At 35.7% G+C, this 23,314-nt stretch overlaps 1 protein-coding gene across 1 annotated transcript in view; it reads right to left on the reverse strand.

The window, feature by feature from the left end:
* Positions 1-23,314, reverse strand: part of TTC21A (tetratricopeptide repeat domain 21A) — a 41,105-nt gene that overhangs the window by 15,258 nt on the left and 2,533 nt on the right. The window contains 15 exon segments of the mRNA XM_064508062.1: positions 1,109-1,219; positions 1,411-1,483; positions 2,735-2,973; positions 4,492-4,704; positions 5,553-5,710; positions 6,257-6,386; positions 6,654-6,854; positions 7,661-7,758; positions 9,641-9,836; positions 10,463-10,561; positions 11,514-11,598; positions 14,891-15,048; positions 15,551-15,673; positions 21,050-21,213; positions 22,287-22,400. Of these exon segments, the coding sequence (XP_064364132.1) occupies positions 1,109-1,219; positions 1,411-1,483; positions 2,735-2,973; positions 4,492-4,704; positions 5,553-5,710; positions 6,257-6,386; positions 6,654-6,854; positions 7,661-7,758; positions 9,641-9,836; positions 10,463-10,561; positions 11,514-11,598; positions 14,891-15,048; positions 15,551-15,673; positions 21,050-21,213; positions 22,287-22,400 (2,162 nt within the window).

Raw genomic sequence — 23,314 nt, forward strand, 5'->3', positions numbered from 1 at the left:
CATTAAACACTCTCAGTATCACACACAGCTGTGCAAAGCACCTTCAGGGAGTGGTATTTGGTCTCCTATCATGCCTGGAAACTGTATAGTAGAATGCCACCTTGTATGGGGCCACAGACCATCATAAGTTTCATAGAACGGATGACAGAATTCCAGTTCTGAGGCCTAGCAGTGGTTAATTTACTAGCATAATTTTGAAGAACAAGAAAAGTAGGGCAGAAAATTAATGTGCACAAAACAACAAATCTTGAAGATCTCCATTTACTACTATTCTTCTGATGTTTGAACTACTTGCACGTTCACACTCTGGATGACCTTAAGAAGTAAATTCCCAAACATTCACCATGAAACGTTTTTTGATGACCTGTATCTATATATCTGTATCTATCTGTATTGTGAATTGGAGCATAAAGAAGATCCTGCAGTTCTGCCCTTGTTGATCTGCATTCTGCATAAAATGGGCCAAATCCTGATGCCCACGATACCTAGGATCTGAAGATGATTACCCATTACCTTAGGATTGGGATTCCCTCATCATATTGGAGTGAAATGAAAATGAGTACTTACCAACTATATGCTTCTTTCCCAGATAATACAAGCACACTGAGTGAGCACAGATTTACAACATTTGCTTTTCTTAGGTAGTATGTGACCAAGGCTTCTCTTTTCAGAGAAGCTTCTGGAGAAAACCCTAACATACGGAGACCAGGAATACAGCAACACTGGGACAAATTAAACTTCAAAAGACTGAAGAAAATGGAGACCGTGAAGGCATAGATTTACCTCTATCAGAGGTATCAGAGATGGTCTCTGACTATAAAGCAATGTATCTTCCAAGAAAGTTTAGAAGAAATATGGTAACTCCAGGCATGTTCTGTCCTAATATATAAAGCAGGAGGAGGTAGGTGAAACATAGATGTATCTTGTAGAGATTACACTGGTGAAACATTCACTGGTCACAATGGCAAGGATGTATCTACAGGGTGAATTTATATATAGATAGTCTTTCAAAGATGTAATTCATTATTACACTTTCTTTGTACTTAGGAAATATTAAATCACTCAAAAAATATCAGAAAAACAAAACAGAAATCTTGATGTCTAAGACCTTGCTGTATTGATGTGTTTTCACATATGCATGTCCAATTTTTCTGACCAGTACTGAGTCCAAAGAATTCTTCCTCTGGGCTTCTTCATATATTTTCACAGCTTCCTCTGGCTAAGAGTAAGTGACAGAAATGAGTTAGTCCCATGATTAATTCTGGAATTTAAATAGATTTTACCAACGCTTCTGTTATATTTTTTCAAAATATACAATGGCTAGATTTTACTGTGATTATCCTTGAATCCAGATCAGTTGTGAAATGCTAGTTTAAATACAGTACAATTACTGAATAAACTTGGACTAACCTGTTGGATATTCATGAACGCATCTCCCAAGAGGAGACTAGTATGAGGACCTGGAAATTTTTTGCACATTTCACTAAAAAAGAATAAAGAAGAACACTTAGAATTATGAAAGAACAATTAAATGTTACAGTAAAACATATGAAAAGTATTTTTAGAACTTCATGTACTCTCTTGGAAATGAAGAAATTTGTCAATACAATAAAGAGTAAGAATTTCAGCAGATATAAATCCAGATAGCTCCACTGACTCCAGTTCACTCCAATGCATAACATTTAAAGTCTGAATGAGCTCATGTTGCAATATGATGGGATGTCTTACACCTGGGTAGGAAGCTGGACATACTAGCATGACTGCAGAATATGCCTATTGCTTTAGAAGAACAGAAGCTACAGATTTTTGAATAACGCTTCTATTTTAATCATTCTTGGGGCCAGTTAGGCCACTGCTGTACAAGATGCTCTACAAATACATAGCAAGTGGCAGCTCTTTCCTGAAAGAACTGATGGTCCAAGAGGCCAAAGGAATAAAAAAAAAAAAAACAAAAAAAAAAACCACCCTAAACAGATCAGGAGATGACCAGAGGTTTATTGGTGTGAAATCAGAAATCAAATGCCAACTTTTAGTTCCAAATATACAGGAAAAATAACATTCATAATATTACTTAGTGTATTATTCTAAAACTTAGAACTTGTATGGATAATTATTTCATAAAAACTGCTGAGGCAGTTAAAAGGTTAGGCAGATGCTTGTCTAATTTATCATTCATTTTACTGCTGGTGCAGAATACTGAGATAATTTATCTGTTTCTAAAGAACTTTATTAAATTGCTTAATTTTCTATTCATCTTATTTAACATAGAAATGGTTTTACATTATAGAAAAAAGCCAAGCAGGTTTGAATGAAAATCAGAACTGTGAACCAAGAAATCTTCATTCTGATTAAATCTGTTACAATTTTTTCTCCGATTTGAGCTCATCATTTATTTTAGAATCATTTATCACAATCACTAATGTTTTATTTAAATAAAACTTCTAAATACTGTACCTTCCCTTATTCTGAGTACTGCTAACTTCATCAGCAACACTACTGAAAGCAAAAAGACTATTAATAGGGTAAGTTACTCTGTTTTAAAAAAGAATCTTGGCATATTTTGTTTTCCTTTCTCAAGGAGAAGAAAAGAATCTATTATAATAAATCATTGAAGCTGATGCTGCTTATAAAATAGATGTCTCTGACATTTTAGAACTGTGTTAGGAAAAAAATTCCTCTGACCAGTGGTTGAAAATTAAAACAGTTCAGTCACATTGATTTTAAACAATATTACCAATAACATGCAATATATAGTTTCTTATCCTTTCGCAGATGAAGATATATCTGAGCCATCTTTTCTTTAGCTTCAATGTAATATGGTTGGGTTGCTGTGACATGTCCCAGCATGCTGAGCGCTGTTTCCACTTCTCCTTTATGGACAGCCAAATCTGCATTAGCAATAGTGATGCGGATTTCCTCTGAAGTTCCACTAAATTCATTAGTAGCATCCTGCATGATCTTAGTGGCTTCATGCTAGAATGGTACAGAAAGAAAAAAGTAAATTAAAAACCATTTTAATGAAAGGAATTTGGTGGAAAGTATAGCTGTATTTTAAGTAAATGGGCTTGATTAAATATTTTCAGATAATGTGAAATTGCATGTTAAACTAAAGCCTTAACAAATTAAACAAGTTGTGTGATTTTGCTTTTCACTCATATCTGTGTTTTTGCTATCTATTTATTTATCTATTATCCTATCTATTGTGTTTACCCTTTGCCAAGGAGCTATAAGCTCCTTGAGACATGTTCTAACTTTTGGGTTGTGTTTCTACTCAGTCCCCCTTATTAGCTTAAACAACCGCATTTCAGTCAGGCTTGTATTTGGAGTTCCAGCCTCTTCTTTGGAAAACACTGTTCTGCAGCTTGACAATAGGCAGTATATTTTCTGGCGATTGAAAGAAGTTAGCATTTGAAGATGTGTGTTTCATTAACGAAATAAAAAAGAATCATTGCAAAATGTAGATTTTATTTCAGCAATTTTCTAACAATGTATTTGTGATTTAATCTATTGTTAATTGTATATAAGCAATATTTTATCCTATATATCCACAATACACATTTCAGAACTTTTCTGCTATCTGCTTTGAATAACATGGATTAGTCATTTCAATGTTTTAATTTGAGCTGAGCGATTTTGATAAATCACTTGGTCAGTGAAAAATACAGTTTTAAGGCAGCTAAGTCATTTGAAAATGTGATAATTCATGTCTGTTGCCAAAAACATTTTGAGTTCTATTACTGACATCTGAAAAAGGTGGAAAATTCTACCATTCTTGTACGCTAAAAATTAAATAGTAGAAAAAAAATTTAAGAGGAGAAAATGGGCTTGAAAAGCAAATATGTTAAACACAATGAAGAAAGTTAAATTGGAGCAAGATATGAAAAAATGTATCAAAAAAAATTCATTTCCTGCAGGGACTTGAGTAGAATTGCATAAGCAGACAAAAAAACCCACTGTAGATTGTTGACAAAACGATTGGAAAAAAAAAGGTAACAAATCATTAATCTTTCTCCAGTGATTATATTTCTGGACTAAAAAAAGTCTGGAAAATATACTTCTATTAGGATTGATCATAATTATCATATAAACTTTTTTTCCCCACTGATATCAAGTGTTAACATACATAATTCAATGAATATCACATCCTAGGTGGAAATAAGAATACTACTAAAGGAGTTTTGGAATCACTTTCATTGTATTGCTATGAAACAGGACCACTGTCACTGCTTGATGAAAAGCTGCTAGGGGTGAATTGTCAAAAACTTTCAAATTAGGAGTACTATCTCTGACGTATGAATTTCACAACATCCTAATAATCTAAGAAGAGTGTACATAGCAAAAATTATTCTTGATAATTTTCCTCAATTTTTATTTCAGTTTTTCTTAGTTAATTTAATCACTGGAGAAGTCTTTAACAAATTTGTGTCTCAATTTTTGAGTTTTTTAATTGTGGTTTACTAAAAAAAACTAGCTGCATATTCAATTTCTCACCAGTTCTCCATTTAGTTGAAGAGCTTCTGCAAGTTCTAAGTAAATGGAGGCCCATTCACTGTTTGTTGATCTGGTGCCACAGACTTTTTTACTATCACCTTTCTTCACATGTGAACTGACAATCTCCTTCAAAATTTTTATAGCTTCTGGATAGTCTCTTGCTTTATTCAGTGCTCTAGCCTTGATGTAGTGATACAGCGGATAATCACGAATCTAGTGAAAGCAGCAAACATACATTGGATGGTAAAGATAGAAATTCAGTTACTTTAATACCAAAACATCATTTATGAATTTACTCAGTCCGCTCCCAGCATATAAATAACATTTACTACAGAATCACTGAAGTACACAGAACTCTCTGGGTATGAAAGCCTAAACCAGACATAGACAAACTTCTTTTAACTCATGAATATTCATCTGAAAATAAAACTAAAAAAAGCATCCCAGTACCTTAATTGTTGGAAACTTACTATTAAAGTGGCTTCAGTTTCTAAGAAAAAAAAAACAACTCAGAACATGAAACTGGCATCCCTACACACCTCTGGAATGGCATTCATCTCATCTAAAGACGGCTGTCTAGAAAGCAGACTTCTAGTGTGGCCCAAGTGCTGTGTAAACTGAGTGGAGAATGCCAAACACTTTACAAGGCACCTAGAGCACCTACACCTAACCGATGCCTAAAACAAGTGGGATGGATCTTCTCCAGACAGGGTTTCTCTCTCTTTGCTGATTGAGAAAACTTAAACTAAACATTTAAACTAGACATATTTTAGTGACTTAAATTAGGCAAGATGAATCTCACCTCTGTTGCTGTGACACTTTACTCCCACAAAAAATATCACTTCCTCAGATACATTCAGAAGTAAATAAATGAGTATACAGATATATTAATACTAGAGCTGGTACTAGATTATCTGCATTTTCTTCTTCTGATACATGCACATTATTTGAGGACAGTGTCATGTACATTGTTCTGGTACAATGTACAACAAACTAATGTATAAAAAACATTGAATCATCATCAAATATTTTCAGCATTAAGATTTTGTAATCACTCTCACCTGAAAATGATGACTAACCCCCAGCTCCAGTGAATGGGAACATTCTTTTAAGTTTCCTTGAGACAGATAGATTTGGGCCATTAAAAGGTGGACATCTGCTGATGTAGGGTCCAACTCTACGCAGTGCTGCAATATACCTTGCGCATTTTCTAATTCTCCTGAAAAGGAACTGACTGTTAATTTAGTCGTAAGCTGCTTCTCTTTATAGAGCAAACTGAGCATTTGTGTAATGTAACCTCAAATATGTGTTGTGCTAGTGTACCTGATATATGAAAAGCCATCACTTTTAAGTAACAAAGTATAAAATCATCCTAAGAATAATTTAAATATAATAATGTGACAGAACACTTTGCAACTTCAATCTCATCAAGTTATTTATTTATAGTAATGATGTTTATTGACTAAGAGAGAAGCACAGATGATTTCTACTGTGACATCTTGACATTCTTGAAGTCTGTCTCATGTCACATTGCCATCCATGTACTTATTTTAAAATATTTACCATTTAATTGTTTTGGGCTTTGGTAACATACATTTAGAAATTAACTGAATCAATAGAGAAAAAATAAATACTTTTTTTTTTTTTTTTTAAGAAGAACATGAAGTCAGTCTCAAAGATTATTAATTTAATTCAAAATTTTAGAGAGCAGTTAATCCTGACAGTATTTTTCCTCTTTGCATGTGAAAATATGGTCTTGATTTACCTGATAAATATTTCAATTGTGCCACTAAATAAAGTGGTTCCAACATCCCAGGAGCAGCTTTAAGCACTGGATACAAAATTAGAGCTACTTGCTGAAAAAGAGGGGAAATGATCTGACCAGGTGACATAGCCTGTGAAAAATGAGAAATAAGATTTTTTTCATCATATTACCACACATTTTCACAACTGTACTGCATGACATATGCTTTCAAAAGCAGTATCTACTTCAAGTGAAATCTACTTTTCCTTCTTTACATACAGTTTTTATTAGTACAGACAAAATTTATGGAAATACTGAAGGTGATAGACTAGTTCTAGACTGTCTAGTTCTGACAACATGAATATATACAAACTGGTAATAAATTCATATTAAATGTTTCATTGAAAATATTCCTCACTAGTTTGGGACAGAAGACTAAATATTCTTTCACAATGTTGATCAGGAACACAGGATTTAGTTTTTCATAATATTCCATGCTCAGAGGAAGGCCCTTCAAAGCAGAAGAATGAAGTTCTGCCGCTTCATTCAATAGACTGGTGACAATCTTTTCATTTTTTCTTTTTCTTGAAGCAATAACTGCCTGAAGATAGATTAGAATCTGTAAGATAAAAATATATGAGCTGATAAATCAGTGTTTACCTTAATGAACAAGTAAATATTGTTTTAGAAAAACAGCAAATTGCTTTAATAGATTCCACAGTAAATATGGATCGTATGAAGACTGCATCTGAACAATTCTATTTTGTTTACACAATAGCTCTCACCTCTCATCTATATATTGTACATTTATTGCACATTTAATTGTACGTATCTTATACCACCCTTCACTTCACTTCCTATTGTTATGTGCTCTTATTTAAGTAAGTACAATGGGAATGTAAAACATAAGTAAATTGGGAGTCAAGCATCTGCTTAAGTGCTTAAGTAGAACAATGGACTGAATACTCAGTATTATGACTGTCAATACGATTCCATTTAAAATCATTCAGAACTTGCTTCAGGAAAGTGCAGTGCTCTCGCCAAACACTATTTTTTCACGTCATAAAATGTGTTTATGTTTCATGAGCTACATTGAGTGGTAGCTGATTTTCCACTGAAGAAAGAAATCCAAATCTGGCAATTTTGAGAATATCATGAAAGATCCACCAATTCTTTTCTTCAGGGAGACAAACTACATAGAGAAAAAGGAGAGGGAGAACACTGAGAAGTTTTATCCAGCAGATTAGATTTAACACATTTTATGTTTTGAGTACACAGACCGCCACTGAAAGTTTTCAGTTTGTGCTCAGTTTGCACAAACTGAGCAAAATGTGGCTGTAAATTTTTAGTGTGTGTAGTGCACCTAAGGCATGTATAGAAAAGAGAATAAAAAAGAGCTTATGTTTATATGTTTGTATATCTCACTGGAGATTTTCCACTAGACTGATGAACTTCTTTAAGGAATTCAAGTTGGTGCTCTGCTTCTTCTAGCTTCCCTTCCAGCACCTGGCACCAAATAATGCCTACAATAAAAAGAAAGGTAGCACATGTCAAGTGCTCAGAACTACAGTAAAAAGGGCATTTAATCAATACTTATTTTGCACAACTTGTGATCCTTTAGTATGGTTCCTTTACATGGATCATGTTCTTGGTATACCCTGCTATCTGAAGGAAGATCAAGGAATGTGTCTATTGGACAATACATATACCCAATATGTCTTTAAATCCCTCAGTTGTCAGCCTTGAAACAGAGAAACCTCACTCCCTGCTTACAGACTCCCAATTGCAAACAACACTACCTTTGTGGAAGAAGATTGGTCATGTGATTCGCACAGATCAAACATCTTAAGTAAACGTGGTTCTTCAATATAACCAGCTAATTTATCCAATTCACAATAAATCCTAATATAATCTGATACTCATTTTGAAACTCTCTGTGTTTAAACAGATTGGTCTCCAGCACTTTCAGTAAGAAACGTAAACCATCTTGGTCATTGTGAAGTATTTTTATCTTGAAGAGAGATTTCTGCAAATACATGAAAAGCAGAGACCACTTGTGGAAAAGATGAAGTGTTGTAGAGAAAGAACATTGGTAAACATTACTATAATGTTTATTAACATTCTCTGCAAGTCTCATGGGAAGACTAAAATCTCTTTGGACAGAAATATGGCATTAAGATGAAAAATAATTGTATCCTTATGAAAAGGGACATTTTCATCAATAGCTAGATTGCACGGATTCTGCAAAACGTAAGTGAGGGCTGACAAGAATGTCATAAGAAAGTAAAATATAAGACAACAAAAGTTCGAACAGAAGTTCCATCCAAAAAATAGGAAAACGACAATAAAGTACAAGAAGATAAAATGCCTTGACAAATGCGAATGCTTATGCTAGCCCTGTTTAGAAAAAGTCGCTCTAAGATGGGAGAGGAGGAAAAGAAAATGGTTAACCACGTGCAAGAAGCTAAAAGGCACTCTAAGTTAAAAGTAACTCCAAATGTTTCAAATACAGCAAATAGCCCATCTAGAGGTATGTATTTTTTACAGTTGAAGCTCCAAAAGTCTGCTTACTCCAGCATCACTAAATAACGAACTACACCGCACAAAACAGTACTGACAGCAGCAGCAGAAGCAACCGCTGCTAGCTCTGAGACAGTTGTGTATATGTCACAAGGCCAACACTCTTCCAGCTCTCCATTCCCTTCCCTGTAACAGTGAAAGTGACAGTGACAGCAGGTCTCACACTTCTGCAATGAGGCAGGCATTGTCTCAGGAGAAGGTATTCAGCTGTTCAAAGCAAACACATCCTCACTGCTTCTGGAAAAAAAGCTGCAACATTTTTCTTTTTCTTTTTTTTTTTTTTGCATAACACTTGACAGTAGTTTGAATATCAACAATAAAACATGTATAAACATTCTGGAACTCTGTTTTACAGACAAAAATAATAAGCAGCTCATACCTAGGAAATGCTTTAATTTTTTTATACATGTAATCTTGCTGATTGTTTTACTGTACCATAGGCTAGAGGTTCCAAAAACGTGATTCACATGCCATTCAGTAGAAATAAGTACTTTAGTTTCCAATTCTATTGTCACAATGATATTAGGCTCCTCAGTTGCTTTTTTAGGGCACCCAGAAATCCCTTTTGTGGCATTCAAGGAGTATAAAAGGGTTTTGAGTCCAGGCCAATACAAAAAAAAAGAAGGATTAAGATTACTGTCTCAACCTAGATGTTTTCATCTAGTAATGTCTTTAAGTTTGAATTAGTGGAGAAGCCTGTGTAGTAGAATATTATTTGTTTTCAGTGGCATCCACAATATATTAGCACTTTTAAAACAGAGAGAGAGCTTCAGTTCCAAAGAGCTTAAAATAACCACACTTTGGTGGGGGGGGGAAGAAAACTACCTGTCACTGCATCAATGTTACTTTCATCTATCTCCATGGCTCTTCTATACCATACAGAAGCATCTTTCCACTTCTCCTGAAGAATTAGTTGATATCCCAGCTCATTAGCAAAACATGCATCTGGTGATGCCAACTCAGCATATGAATACTCAATAAATCCATATATTTGCTGCAAGATTTGGTGATTCCTTCCACACTAAAAACAAAGTTCATAATACAAGGTCTACTGAAAAGTAGATGGAAAAATCAAGTAATACACAAAGATGAAGTTTCACAGAAAATGCTAAATTTAAAAACAAAGAATGTAAACACATATGTAAACATAGTCAAATTAGAATTTGTTAAAAATTTCAAAATCAAGTAAAAGCATCACACCTCTAAAATCAGTGAGAATATAACTATTGACTTCAATAGTGCCATCACCTTTTTCTTGAAAACACGCAGTGAATAGCCAAATAAACCAAATAACCTTTCTAAGCATTTATTTCAATACAAAGGGTAAAATCAACTTAAGTCATAAAATCTAGAGTAATCAAACTCTAACTATCAGTAGGAAATAAACAAAAATGCTCTTTTACTGTTGTATGAATGGCATAAATTATTATATGGCTGAAAATGATACAGACTAGAAAATAACTGTTGTTTAATACTAATACTTTGTCTTAGAGGCAAGTATTTCAGACATAGAAGAGTGAAACTTCTTTGCCAATACATATGCACCTAGCACCATTTGAGATGTCTTAGTGTATTGCCTCTGCCTCTATTTAGACAGATGAATCAGAACCAAAACCGCTAGCAGTTTTCAAACAAAAATACACTTACCAATCTACTAACTACACATGCTTTTTGAAGATGAATTTCTGCATTTTGAGGTTCCTTAGTCTTCAGAGACTGAATAAAATCTCTAATTTGAAGTGAAGCCTGAAGAGGAAATTTTAACATGATACTTGCATCAGTTATGGGAATACTTCAGATACTTCTATTCCTACATAAGATTTCTATTGATACCCTTTCTATTTTACACGTACAGTACAATTTTTGACTACTGAAATAAACTGAACAGATTTGTGCTGGCAATTGTATAGGGAAAGGCAAGATGTTCCATCAGCCAGATAGAAGACAAGGTATATATAAGCCTTTTATAATTTTTGTTCAGTAGCTCAGAGCTCCATAGTAATAAACAAACTATGTAAGTAGTAATGTTCACAGTAATGAATAAGTGTCTTCAATGTTCATCACAATTCCAGTATCATCACAGTTTAACCAAGTATGCATAGTTTAACCATATGGCATGCAACCTCTCTGAATATATTTTCTAGAATAAAATGCTGAAAGTTTACAATACTGTAAATCTTCCATCAGACACTGCTGCTAACTGCAGAAATCATTTGTTCAAGGAAAACAGTATTGTGACAGACAGTATATGGTACTTGTTTAGGACACTAACTCGTACTATAAGAGGACTAGTACTAATACGAATGTATTTGATATAAAAGGTAAAATACATTTCATTTTATTGCCCTAAAAATGACAGTATCTGTTGCACTACCACAGACCTTTAGATGACCACCTAAGCTCTTCCTTGCTTTTCAGTAATCAAAAAGGAAAAGTGAAGCTTAGACTGAAACAGGTGAACTTTATTCTCAGACTTCATTCCAGTGCAAATCATTAAAACGGAATGACTCTGACACCGTAGAACACAGGTATATGCACATGCTTTTGAATTTTTATGACATTTTAGACATTATCTGTGGTTAGATGCATTTCATACTGTTTTGTAGACAGAAAATGTGTTGAAAATTTTAAGGAACATAAAAATCTAGTGTCTCAGTTTTGTATTTCATCTACTGGCAAAATGTTCAATAATACTTACAGAATCCAGCTTGCCAAGCCTTGAAAGGTAATTTACAATAAGGGTCTGATGACCATCTATATTGGCCCCATCTTTACATAGGATTCTAAGGAAACAGTTAAATGTTAGTGCCAAGTTTTATATAGCCAGAGTACAGTGCCTACAAATTTAGTATAGTTCTGTGGGTTTTTTTAAGGTTTAACTTCTTTCTAAGTTTTCCTTTGCAATAAACAAAGGATGGCCATAATTGGGTCCCTAAAGCAGTGGATAATTTGGATTATCAGAGACAAATGCCAAACACCACTGACTCACTACCATGAAACTAGGCTTAAATGTCAAGAAAAAGATCAGTTTTGAGATACCACCTGAGAAAATTACTTATAATATGTTAAGTTGCTCTAAAATAATGAGTTTGAAAAGCAGTAATCTATAAAGGGCAAAAGGGGTCCAGGACAGCAGGCTGATCTTCAAGCTGCTTGTTTCTTCAAAGAGCAAGGACAGTCCATTCCAATAAGCAGAAATTTGAGCAAATCTGACAGAAGGCCAGCACGGATGCACAGGGAATTCCTGGCTGAGCTCAAAAACAAAAAAAAGAAGCACACAGAAGATAAAAGTAGAGATAGCTACTCAGGAGAAATTATAGTGGTATTGCGTTATGAAAGCCAAAGCTCAGCTGGAGTTGAAACTAGGGGGATATGAAGAGCAATAAGGGCTATTATAAGTACACTGGCAGCAAAGGGAAGAAAAGCCGAGGAAAATGTGGGCCCACTGCGAGAGGAGACCTAGTGACAAAGGACACAGAAAAGGCTGAGGTACTCAATGCTTTTTCTGCCTCAGTTTTCACTGGTAAGGTCTGACCTCTGGCTTCCTAGTTCCCTGAGTGTATTAACAGAGTCTGCAGGAATGCCACACTATCTACTGGAGAGGAATATACCTTTGGGGAGCACTTAAGCCAATTGGACATAAGTTCCTAGGACCAGAGGAGATGCATATGGGGGTGACGAGGGAGCCAACCAGTATCATTTCAAGGTTGCTCTCTGTAAGGGTTGCAGGCAAATGACTGTGCTGTTGACTAGGTCCTGGCCCGTGGTTAAGCTTGTTAGAGGTTGCTGAATCTGGTAGCCCAACAGAGGCAAAGCTGCTGCAGCTCCATAAGTATATATACCCTAGGCAGAATACGTCAGAAGAAGAATACCCTAGGTCAGGGTATTATTTGGGTTCCTCCACCTACCATTGTTTCTCTGTGATGCTTTGTGTGCGTAAAGACAAACTGTTCATCACATAACCTAACAACGCTAACTGAAGAGGATATGGAAAACTACTGGACATGAAAACTCATCACACATCATAGAGAACAGTGCAAGAAGCTGACAGAAATTTCAGATAATGCTATGAGGGATGGCTGAATTTCACAGGGAGTTCACGGGGAGTTGTGTGAGAAACTGCTGAACTTCACAAATAGTTGGAGGGGAGAACTGTGGAGCAGAATCTTGCAAGGCCAACAGCACTGAGGTAACTACATTGGCAAATATATATAAGGCTGAGATTACCTAGGTAACAGCATCAGAAATATCAAGTTAGGTTACAGATGTAGCAAAACTGGGACCAGGGAAAACTGGGGAAAAAGTAATTCAGCAATGAGACTGGGTTGAAGAAAGGGAAGTACAAAGGTGGCAAAAAGTAGGGTCAAGAAACACGAAAAGGGATAATAAGATATAGAAATCATGTCACCAGTGCTGTTTGGAGGTCTGGGCAGCCCTGGGTTTGAACACCACAGCTGGAGCAGGACAATAAACCAAACCCATTTGTTCTGACCATACTGTAAGAGTCAAACCTGCTTCCACTGTCAGGAGGAACCTGTTCACCTATTCTGGGCCTCACTCCATTGGCAGCTACTCACCACTTCATAACACTCTAACATCCCTGAGAGGACACAACAATCAGCAGAGATTCCCCATGACAGTAAAAAGGCAAAATTTCACACATCTTCAAACAAGAGGATCAAGGGAACTACAGGCAGGTCAGCCTAATCTCAGTCCTTGGGAAGGTCATGGGGCAAATACTCCTTAAAGTCATTTCCAGCCACATGAAGGACAGAATCTCAATCACAGAAGGTGATTGAGACTACCCAGCATAGATTTACTTAGGGCAAATCATGCCTCACCAACCTGATTGCCTTCTATGACGAGATGACTGACTGTGGGGATAAGAGGAGAGCAGTGGATGTCATGTACCCTGACTATAGCAAGGCCTTTGACATAGTCTCCCACAGAATCCTTACAGTCAGACTGGTGATATATGGACTGGATATATAGACAATAAGGTGGACAGGCAGACTGTTGGGTGGTGATCAGCGGTGAAACGTCCAATTTGTGGCCAGTTACTAGTGGCACGCCTCGGGTCCATACCATTCAATATCTTTAACAATGACCTAGATAATGGGATAGAGTGTACTCCCACTAAATTTGTGGATGATAACAAATTAGTGGGAATGGTTGATATGCTGGAAGAGAAGATCGATCTTCAGAGAGACCTAGACAGGCTGGAAAAGTAAACTGTCAGAAAGCTCATTAAGTTGAACAAAGGCAAATGCAAAGTCCTGCATCTGGGATGAAATAACTCCAAGCAACTGTACAGGCTGAGGGACGACTGGCTAGAAAGCAGTTTTGTAGAAAAGGATCTGGGAGTCCTGCTCAACAAATTGAAAGCACGTCAGCAGTGAGCCCGTACAGCAAAGAAAGTCTACCACCTACAGGGCAATCACAGTGCAGCAGGTCAAGGAAAGTCACTTTTCCCCTCTATTTGGCAGTTGTTAGACTGCATCTCTGGAGTACTGCATCCAGTTTTGGGCTCCCCAGTACAGGAAAGACATACTGTAATGAGTACAGCAACTGACTAGTAAGATGATTAGGTGGCTGGAACACATCACATATGAGGAGAGGCTGGAAGAGTTGGGTTTGTTCGGTTTAGGACAAGATTAATGGAAGACCTTATTGCTGTTTACAACTACCTAAGACAGAAGCAAACTCTCTTCAGAGATGCATAGTGGAAAAAGGAGAGATAATAGGCACAATTTGGAACATAGGAAATTCTGACTTGGTATAAGGGAAAAAAAACATCTACCATGAGGGCAGTCAAAGACCGGAGCAGAGGTCACAGAGGTTCTGAAATCTCCATTCTTGGAGATATTCAAAACTCAAGCAGAAAAAGTCCTGAGTAACCTGCTGTAGTTGGATGTGCTTTGAGCAGGAGGTTGGACTGGAAGACTTTTGGAGGTCCCTTCCAACCTATATAACTCTATAAATAAGAACAGAATACATCTCTAGAAATAAAAGTAACAGTAAGAATTATGCAATGTTTTTAAAAGAAAGTGATATTTCTGTTAAATCATCTCCTACCTTTCAGCAGTTTCTAAAGTTTGTTCCCAGTCTTGTTGAGCCAAAAACAGCCTCATTTTGAGAACAAGTGCTGGAATGAAGTCAGCGACGGTGACTATTATTTGATTAACAGCTTCCAGAGCAGCTGAATAATTTTGTTGCATCATAAAATATCTTGCCTGTAGAAGAAACAGAAATCATCCCATTAAACTCCAAAATTAGTAATTTTAATCAATGCACCAATAAAGAATTATTAAACTGCAAGCTCATTATCATCTGCTTTGTTATTTGAACTGGTAAAGAGTTGGCGAGGAATAATGTTAAAGGCTAGGCTTCTGAATTTTCCACAAACAAAGAATATCATAATGACTAAAGCCCAGGTAGATGACAGAGGCCCTTGCAGCTTACGTCATCTGTGCACTTTCATGGTTGGGGCAAGGAAAGCAGAAATTTGTAATCAATAGAATTTGGATCCTGCTTATTAGGCACTTACTTTGTTTTTAGATATTTAAAATATCATTACAAATCTAGTCTTATACCTGTAAAGAACAGAAAAGAACTCTATCACGCTATGAGATGTCAGCTGGGGAGGAAGATTCTCTGCTCCATCAGTCACATATGAAATGCCACAACTATGAATTAAAAGACAGAAAAAATGAAGTCACACAAAAACAGCTCTACCTTTCCCATAATCCCAAATACGTCACTAGTGTCTTGTATCCCTTCATCAAGGTATTTAATAGATTTCTTAACAGCATTCTGTTTGCTGGATGTAAAATATATCCATCCTTTAAGCACAAGACCCTGGAATGGAAAAAAAGATCAGATAAATTTGATTAACAGGCATCACAACATATGCTAAAATACCTTGCCTCAAATACTTTGTTTATATAATTATATCATAATTTCTCTTCCAAAATCTAAGTATCTTTGACTTTTGATTAAAAAGCATAAAATACATAAAAATAAAGAAGCACCTGCTGCCATCTATACCAATACTTAACACAGCCTAATAATAAAATATCTTTCCTGAGAGTTTTTTCTTGACACAAATGTATTTTTGTCACTAAGGAAATCCATAAGTTCTCAGCCAAATGATTTTAGTCAAACATTTGAAGTGCCACTTAAACTTCCTTTGGTTTGTCACCTGGATTCTAAGAAAAGACTAAAACATTTCCAAACAACATTATAGCAAATATTTGAAGTAAAATAGTCATTACATTCAATCTTTGTTATTTGTAGAATCAATATAAGACAGAATGTTAAAGGCAGAAAGCTTTGTACAATGACAGAAGTACATATCCTACCTAAAGTATGTAATACAAAGTCATACTTAGCTAATGGCATGAAGGAGGACTACTGCACATGCTGAAGTTCTAGTGCATAGACTATCATTTAAAACGTTACTTATAGATAGATATATCTACTATATTAACTAAAAATAATGAACAACTTCTAAAAGTTCTTATGGATATTTTAAACTTCAGATGTTAACTTTTAAAAACAATTTAATACACTTGCTTATGCCATTTTTTAGTATCTTGTATTGTAAAGCAAATATATACCAGTTGATCATTATACTAATTGCTTATTAATACAATATTAATATAATTCATAGCATTTCTGACATCATAATAAACATGTCACGTACAAGGCATTTATAGATTTTTATCTCCACTTAGCAGCTGTGATGGAATTCAACTCACTAATTAAGAGTTAAAATTAGGTTACCACATGTGAGGTAGTTGCCTAAGCTTCCATTACAATGAAAAAGATCTAGTCAATATAGTCAATGGAGCCTAAAGAGTTAATCAGCTCACACTAAAGTATAAACCTATATTTTGTCAGCAGAATAGCTTTTCAGACTCTTTTGGGGGTGATTCAGTTGCTTAAACATGGGCTTCTATTGCTGCTTAAAATGCCTCAGAACATCTGACACATCCTCACTGGGCTGGCAGTCTGACACAGGGCCTGTAGGAGACCCATTCTCTTCTGAAGCATCAGCTAGAGGCCAGGAAGGATAGGGCATCTGGAAGGGCACCAAACACCTCTGCACAGGCAACTGAATCAAACTTGTAGACACCTTGCTCACACAGACACCTAAATGTTGATACAGATTTAAAAAAAAAAATCTGCATTTAGATTAACTGAATCCCAGTTTCGTCTGAATACACTACTATTCTAGCACAGGAAAATACTACACAGAATTTCATTTTACATTTGTAGTACTTTTGACAGGATTTTTTTTTTTTTCCAACATCATTTATCCAACATTTTCAAAAAATGCCAACTTTCTGTGAAGCTTTGAGGTAACTTAATCCAAACTCCCTTCAAGTGACTCCAATTTACTAATGACTGCATTACTGCTTGACTGCTATCAAAGTAGTTAGCTTGTAGGGCTACTTAATCAAGCAGCATAGCTTAAATGATGGAATGTTTCCAAGAGTTCTGTTTGTATGGGAAACACCTTAGCCTACCAACCCTAGCAGTTTTGATAGCACTGGCACAGTAACTGAGCAAAAGGATAAATTGCTTAGTCTTTGCAATCTCAGTAGTAAGACAAAAAACACTACTAAAAACACTTTCTGCTACACTGCTATACTAAACTGAGTTGCACTCTGAGTTTTGGAAACACCCAAACTTTCTTTACCACTGAACATTAATATGCTATTTATATTACACGGAAATTCTCTCTTGTGAATACATGAAGGAGCTTGAAAAACACTAGTACAACAAAGTCAATTTTCCATACAATCGCACAGCTCAACCCTTATCTCTCATAACTTTTATGTGCAGAAATATCCTTATATACTTCTTAAGGGTTGCAAGATTTAATTCTTTAAAAGTTTTGTAGAGGTGATAACATTCACAAAGTGATACTCATTTAAACTTTTTATGTATAACTCCCAAAAAAGAAGACTCTGTCTTACCATTGTTATGGAGAGGCAGTACCAGTTAGTTGGGACCTTTTAGTTCTCTCTCAATTGTTTTTAGAGTTCTTACTCATAAGCATCCTGCCAATATCTTCAAAGAGGCATAAACAAATATGATTGAAGATCTTGACAAATTTATTACTATTTGCCAGTGGAGTGGTTAATCTCATCTGATACGTAATCTTTCAGCACTAAATTCAGTTGCTCACATATAGGCATCTAATGTCACTGGAAATCCCTCTTCTGAAGCAAGGCCTTGTCTCCCCTCTCCCTTGGGAGCTGCTTTTAATCTGAGGCTTTACGGCTGGTCCCCATCACAGCTCTGTAGCAGCTTTGTCTGAGCCCAGTCTCAGACCTCCTTGATTCTCATCCTGATCTGGACCTGCCAGCATGTTTTCTTGGCTTGACTTTGAACCTGCCTTGTCACTATGGATTTGCTGGTTGATCCCTGGACTGTGTCTGACCTTGACCACTGTCTTTAGACCCAGTCCTGGCCCTGACTTGCCACTCTGCATATTGCCTCCTTGCTGATGAGGTCACTGCTCTTGCCTGCCTTATTGTGCTTTGCTCTTGGTTCACTTTGCCTTGCAGTAGCAGCCAGCCATTGCTGCTCCCTCTCAGTTGGAGGGGCAGGACCATGCTTCTTGCTTCTTCGTAACAATTCTTAACAATAAAGAAGCTAACCTTGGACTCGCCCAGCTAAGCTCCTAGAAGTAGAATGCACTCAGGCCCTGACACCATGCCAATGTCTGGCCCTCTAGGGTGTCACAAATTACAATAGCTGTCCAGTTCAGACAGCTGACCAAGCTCTAGCCAATATATTCAGAGTCAGCAATGCTATTCATTGGACTAAATGCAGGTGTCTACTTTAAAGGAGCTGAATAACTCTCCACATTCTAGATCTCCATTGACTATAATGGGAGCTTTGACAAGTAAGGCTCAGGTCATTTACCTACACGTAGCTGTCTGATACCATTTCAGGTACCATGTAGTATCCCACCTAGCTTTCAGATACTATTTCAGAAGGGCACTAGTACCCTGTCATTCTTGTGTAGTAACCAGCAGCACTCTTCAGATTTCTCAGCTATCCTAAGGCATCTCAGCTGGCACTGAAAACCTGAGTTTAGGCAAATGAATTCCCTATGGGATTCATATCAGGAAATGAAGACCCCAGGCATTATGTAGAGACCTTAATCTTAATGACCAACACCTAATAAGCAATATTCCACCAAGGATAATAATACTGGTATCAAGTGGATTCCAATTCCATGTCAAGTTCACATTTTTCCCAAACAGATCAAGGAACACAATTTATCTTTTGAAGTAAGCCTGGCATCCTCAAGAGATGGATGATAACACTCTTTCTGAGGACAATATAGGTCCTGTAAATCACCTGCACTATTTTGATAAGAAATTAATCTCCTTAAGAAAACACAGCTTAAGAAGGCTTTACCTCTTTATCTTATTTTTGAATAATAAACAATTCATTTCCATAATCTGTCCTTGATAATGATTAGATTTTATTCTCAATCATCTAGACCAAAAACATTATCGCATTTCTTAGAGTCTGTTTCTTTGATCATCTTAAAACTTATTATACAAATATTCTGTACTGAGAATGACCAAAGAATTAATCTTCCACAAATATTTTTCATCATTCTTCATTTTCTAATTCTCTTTCACAGAATTTCCTCTGAATGGTAAATTTGCTTGTGAGGCTTACTGAGTTCAGATGGTAAACATTTCAAAAGTCTACTCCTTTGAAATGTTACTTTCAGAATTTCTGATGAGTTCTACAGCCTACAGTTCTGAAATAAGTCAAAGACCATCATATACGCTGCGTAACTCTTCTGACATACTGAAAAGTTACTTGCACAATGAGGGTGAGAAATCCTTAATTATAAGAACTACACACTAGAAGTGCCTGTTTTTCTCCACTGACTAAAAAAGGAACCTAGCATGACTAACTCAGCTGCGGCTGTGTATACTTTATCTACATATCTGAACATTTTTAGAACATTTGGCACTCATTTCACCTATCAATTTTCATATACATAGAAACCTGCAGAAAAGACTGATAACGTAAGCAAATTGCAAATGCTAAGCATACAAAGAGCTTTGAAAAACAAGTTATTTACATTTTATACTACTGTACAGAATCTGTAGCAGCTACATACAATGTTCTGTTTTAGTTCTGTTATCTTGAACAATAAATGACATTTGTTTCAAAACTCAATTTCATATAGATATGTGTGTGAAAATTACGTAAAACTGCATTGTTTCAAATGGCTTAACATCTTATAACAATTAGAATATATTTTTAACAACCTGCAAATTGGCATGTTTTTAACCTACCATCATCAATTAGCAGTTTTTTAATCACATACTCACGTTATTATAAGTAGAAAATCCTTTTTTGACAAATTATTTTGGAGAACACCAAAAATACAACTCTTGACCATTTACTGACAATAATACAACCCTATTTTCAGTGTAATTAGAAAAATCAAATAAAAAGTATGATTTCAAAAGCTGTTTACTTAGAAACTTTTCAAGAATTTTCTTCCACCAGTTATGGAGTAGCCACCTTGTACATCAATGTGCAGATAGGTAGCCTCTGTATAATGTCACAGATGTGACCAGGCAGTCCATTACTGCATTTTCAGAGAGCCTTTTAAATGTAGACTATTTCCTGTATAATACAACCCATGAGGGAAGAAGAATCATGGAAAGATGCACAGAAGTCTTGCAACTTCTTAAACTCCCTATACTCTTTTCTCATTAGGTCGGGCTTTTCCTCTCAGTGGAGTAGTTTGTAAAACCTGTTTAGAAAGCTTTTTAATTCCAAATTCCTTGCCTCTAGCACATAATTACATCAAAGTAACTCCAACATTACAACCAAATATAAGCAGATCTGATGAAACAGTTTTTACCACCTGACCACTACTGTTGCATTTGCTTTTTACAAAAAACATATAAGCCAGTTTTTTTTTCCCCACAGTAAAAAAGTTAAACATTCCTCCTCATCAATCCACTGGTGAGGAAAGAACAATATCCATTAAAAAGAAATCAATGGATTTTCCCAGATTTTATAGTAAACAGAACATATAATCTATGTATTTATACATTATAAATTTACATATTTACATTTTATTGTATTTGACTAAAAGTCTGATGATCTCATTTTACTTTTTAAAATTGTGAGAACTTCTGTCTTCCTATGGGTGAAATACTCTGCATACACTACCTTTCTAGATCCAGAAGATGTTTTCAGCATTCTGTCAATGTATTCAAGTGCTTTATCATTTTTACCTATTAACCACAAAAACATTCCTGCATAATATAATTCATCAGTTCTGCCATTATTCATTTTCTTCAATTTGTTTTTCAACTCTAAAATAGTTTCCAGATCTAAAAACAAATATTCAAACAAAAAAAAGTGTTAATTGTGTTAAATATTAAACAAGAATGATAAAAACAGTCAAATTAAACAAGTCTCCTAATCCTTGGAACACTTGCACATATAGGTAACATCGCAGATTGCTAGCACTACTGAAATCAAAATTGTCAATGCTACTGGCATTTGTCCAATTGGAAAGTGAATTAGTAAGCTTTTCTCCTTTAGAAGTTGTATCTTTTAAAATGGAATTATTTGGGCACAAAGGCATACTGAAAATTAACACACAATTCTCCACTGATAGAGAACATAAATCTCCCATCAACTTGTATGGGACTTCAGCTCAGTTCTAACTGCTACTGAACAGTGGGTCACTCTAGTTTGCACTGCAACTGCTCTGCCTTTTAGGATTTGTCCATACCTAAAATTTATCACCTCTAATACAAGAAAACAGTTACTGCTACTATTTAATTTTCTTCCAGCATCTGAAATACTCTGGTGCTGATGTTCTGGAAACACCCATACAGCTGGTCAAAATAAATCTTTAGCACAGTGCAGAGTCTATCTCAGATAGCTACATGAAAAAAAATTTTGATTTCTCTTTGTGATTTGATTTCTCTTCATGAGAATTTCATAATAGGATCACTATGAATTATCTTATGCAATGCCTGTTGTTTTATAATTTATTAGTCTCTTAGTTCCTTATAGTCCTTAAATATAAGTCTCTTAGTTCCTTAAAAGTTGGCAAATGGAACATGTAAGCATTGCGCTGTGTTGAATAAATGTGAACTGAGTTATTTTCTAAGGAAAAAAAATACGCTGCAAAAGAGTCGTCCAGGGCAATTTTACAGATAGCAACACTGTTTTTGGTACTATTCTATTTATCAAATTAGGCAACATACTCATAATTGTTAAATAGTACTTACAATATACCCACATTTACAAAATTAACTCTACATTTCTTTTGTTTTAGAGTCTTAATTTAATCTGGATAAGCAGACAAAACACTGGACTAGTGCATCATCAAGTTCCTGACTGTTGAAGTCTGTGACAAATAATACCTAAAACCATGGGAAAAATCCCTTACCTATATTTTTACACCTCTTGTGTGCATAAATGAGTGCCAAAAGACAGCACAACGACACATCAGAATGAATCCTTCTAACATTTTCTAACTGCAGGATAGCATCTTGTATTTGACCTGCAAAGACATTGCAGATGTTTTGTTGATTCAGACGTTATTAGCAACTCCTTAAAAAAAAAAAGTTATTTGCATAGATGAACTCTGAGGCACAGCCTAACCAGGCAGTGTATTTCACTTGTATGCTGTAAGGCAGTAAGCTATTATCTTTGCACATGCATATTTCCATGAGAGCCTGGTAAACTACACAGAGTTGTAAACAATATGGAGTACTCAAGGGATAATAAGCTATGAGCACCAAAATAAGAACTGCTGTGCAGGGTCAGACCAAAGGTACATCTAGTTCACCTCGTCTGCAACAGCAGCTCTGAGCAAGTGCTTTGCGAAGACTAAGACTGAGAGAAAGGATAAACGATACTTCCCCCATACTCTCCCAGCCTTCAGATGGTTTCAGCTCAGAAAAATTCTTTTTGGTTTCTGTGTATTTAGCAGTCCACCCTAAATTCTTCTTCAATGAACTTGTCAAATCTCTCCTTGGGTCAACACTAACTCTTAGCATCACAACTTTCTGTGGCAGGGAGCTGCAGAGTCAATTACTTGTTATATGAAGAATCACCTCCTTTTGCTTATTTTGAACCTGTGTTCTTGTAGTTTTATCCAATGCTCCCCCTTGCTCTTAAATTGAAAGAGAGCCAATACTCAATGCCTGCCTACCCTCCCCAGGCCACTAATGGTTTTATAGCACATCCTCTCTCGAATTGTTTCTTTTCCAAATGAAAAAATAAACTTCTTTACTTAATCATTCCGTATATGGTAACTAGTGATACCTTTATTCATTCTTGCTGCCCTTTTTCAACCTGTGCCACTTCTACGATTTACTTTTTTTGATGTGGAAAGACGTGGATAAACTATGAGTTTATAGAGTAATTTAACAAAGTCCTCTGCATGTATTGGTCTTCGTTCTTTTCCTGACA

This window comes from Dromaius novaehollandiae, chromosome 2 (assembly GCF_036370855.1).
Source record: "Dromaius novaehollandiae isolate bDroNov1 chromosome 2, bDroNov1.hap1, whole genome shotgun sequence".
Classification (NCBI taxonomy): domain Eukaryota; kingdom Metazoa; phylum Chordata; class Aves; order Casuariiformes; family Dromaiidae; genus Dromaius; species Dromaius novaehollandiae.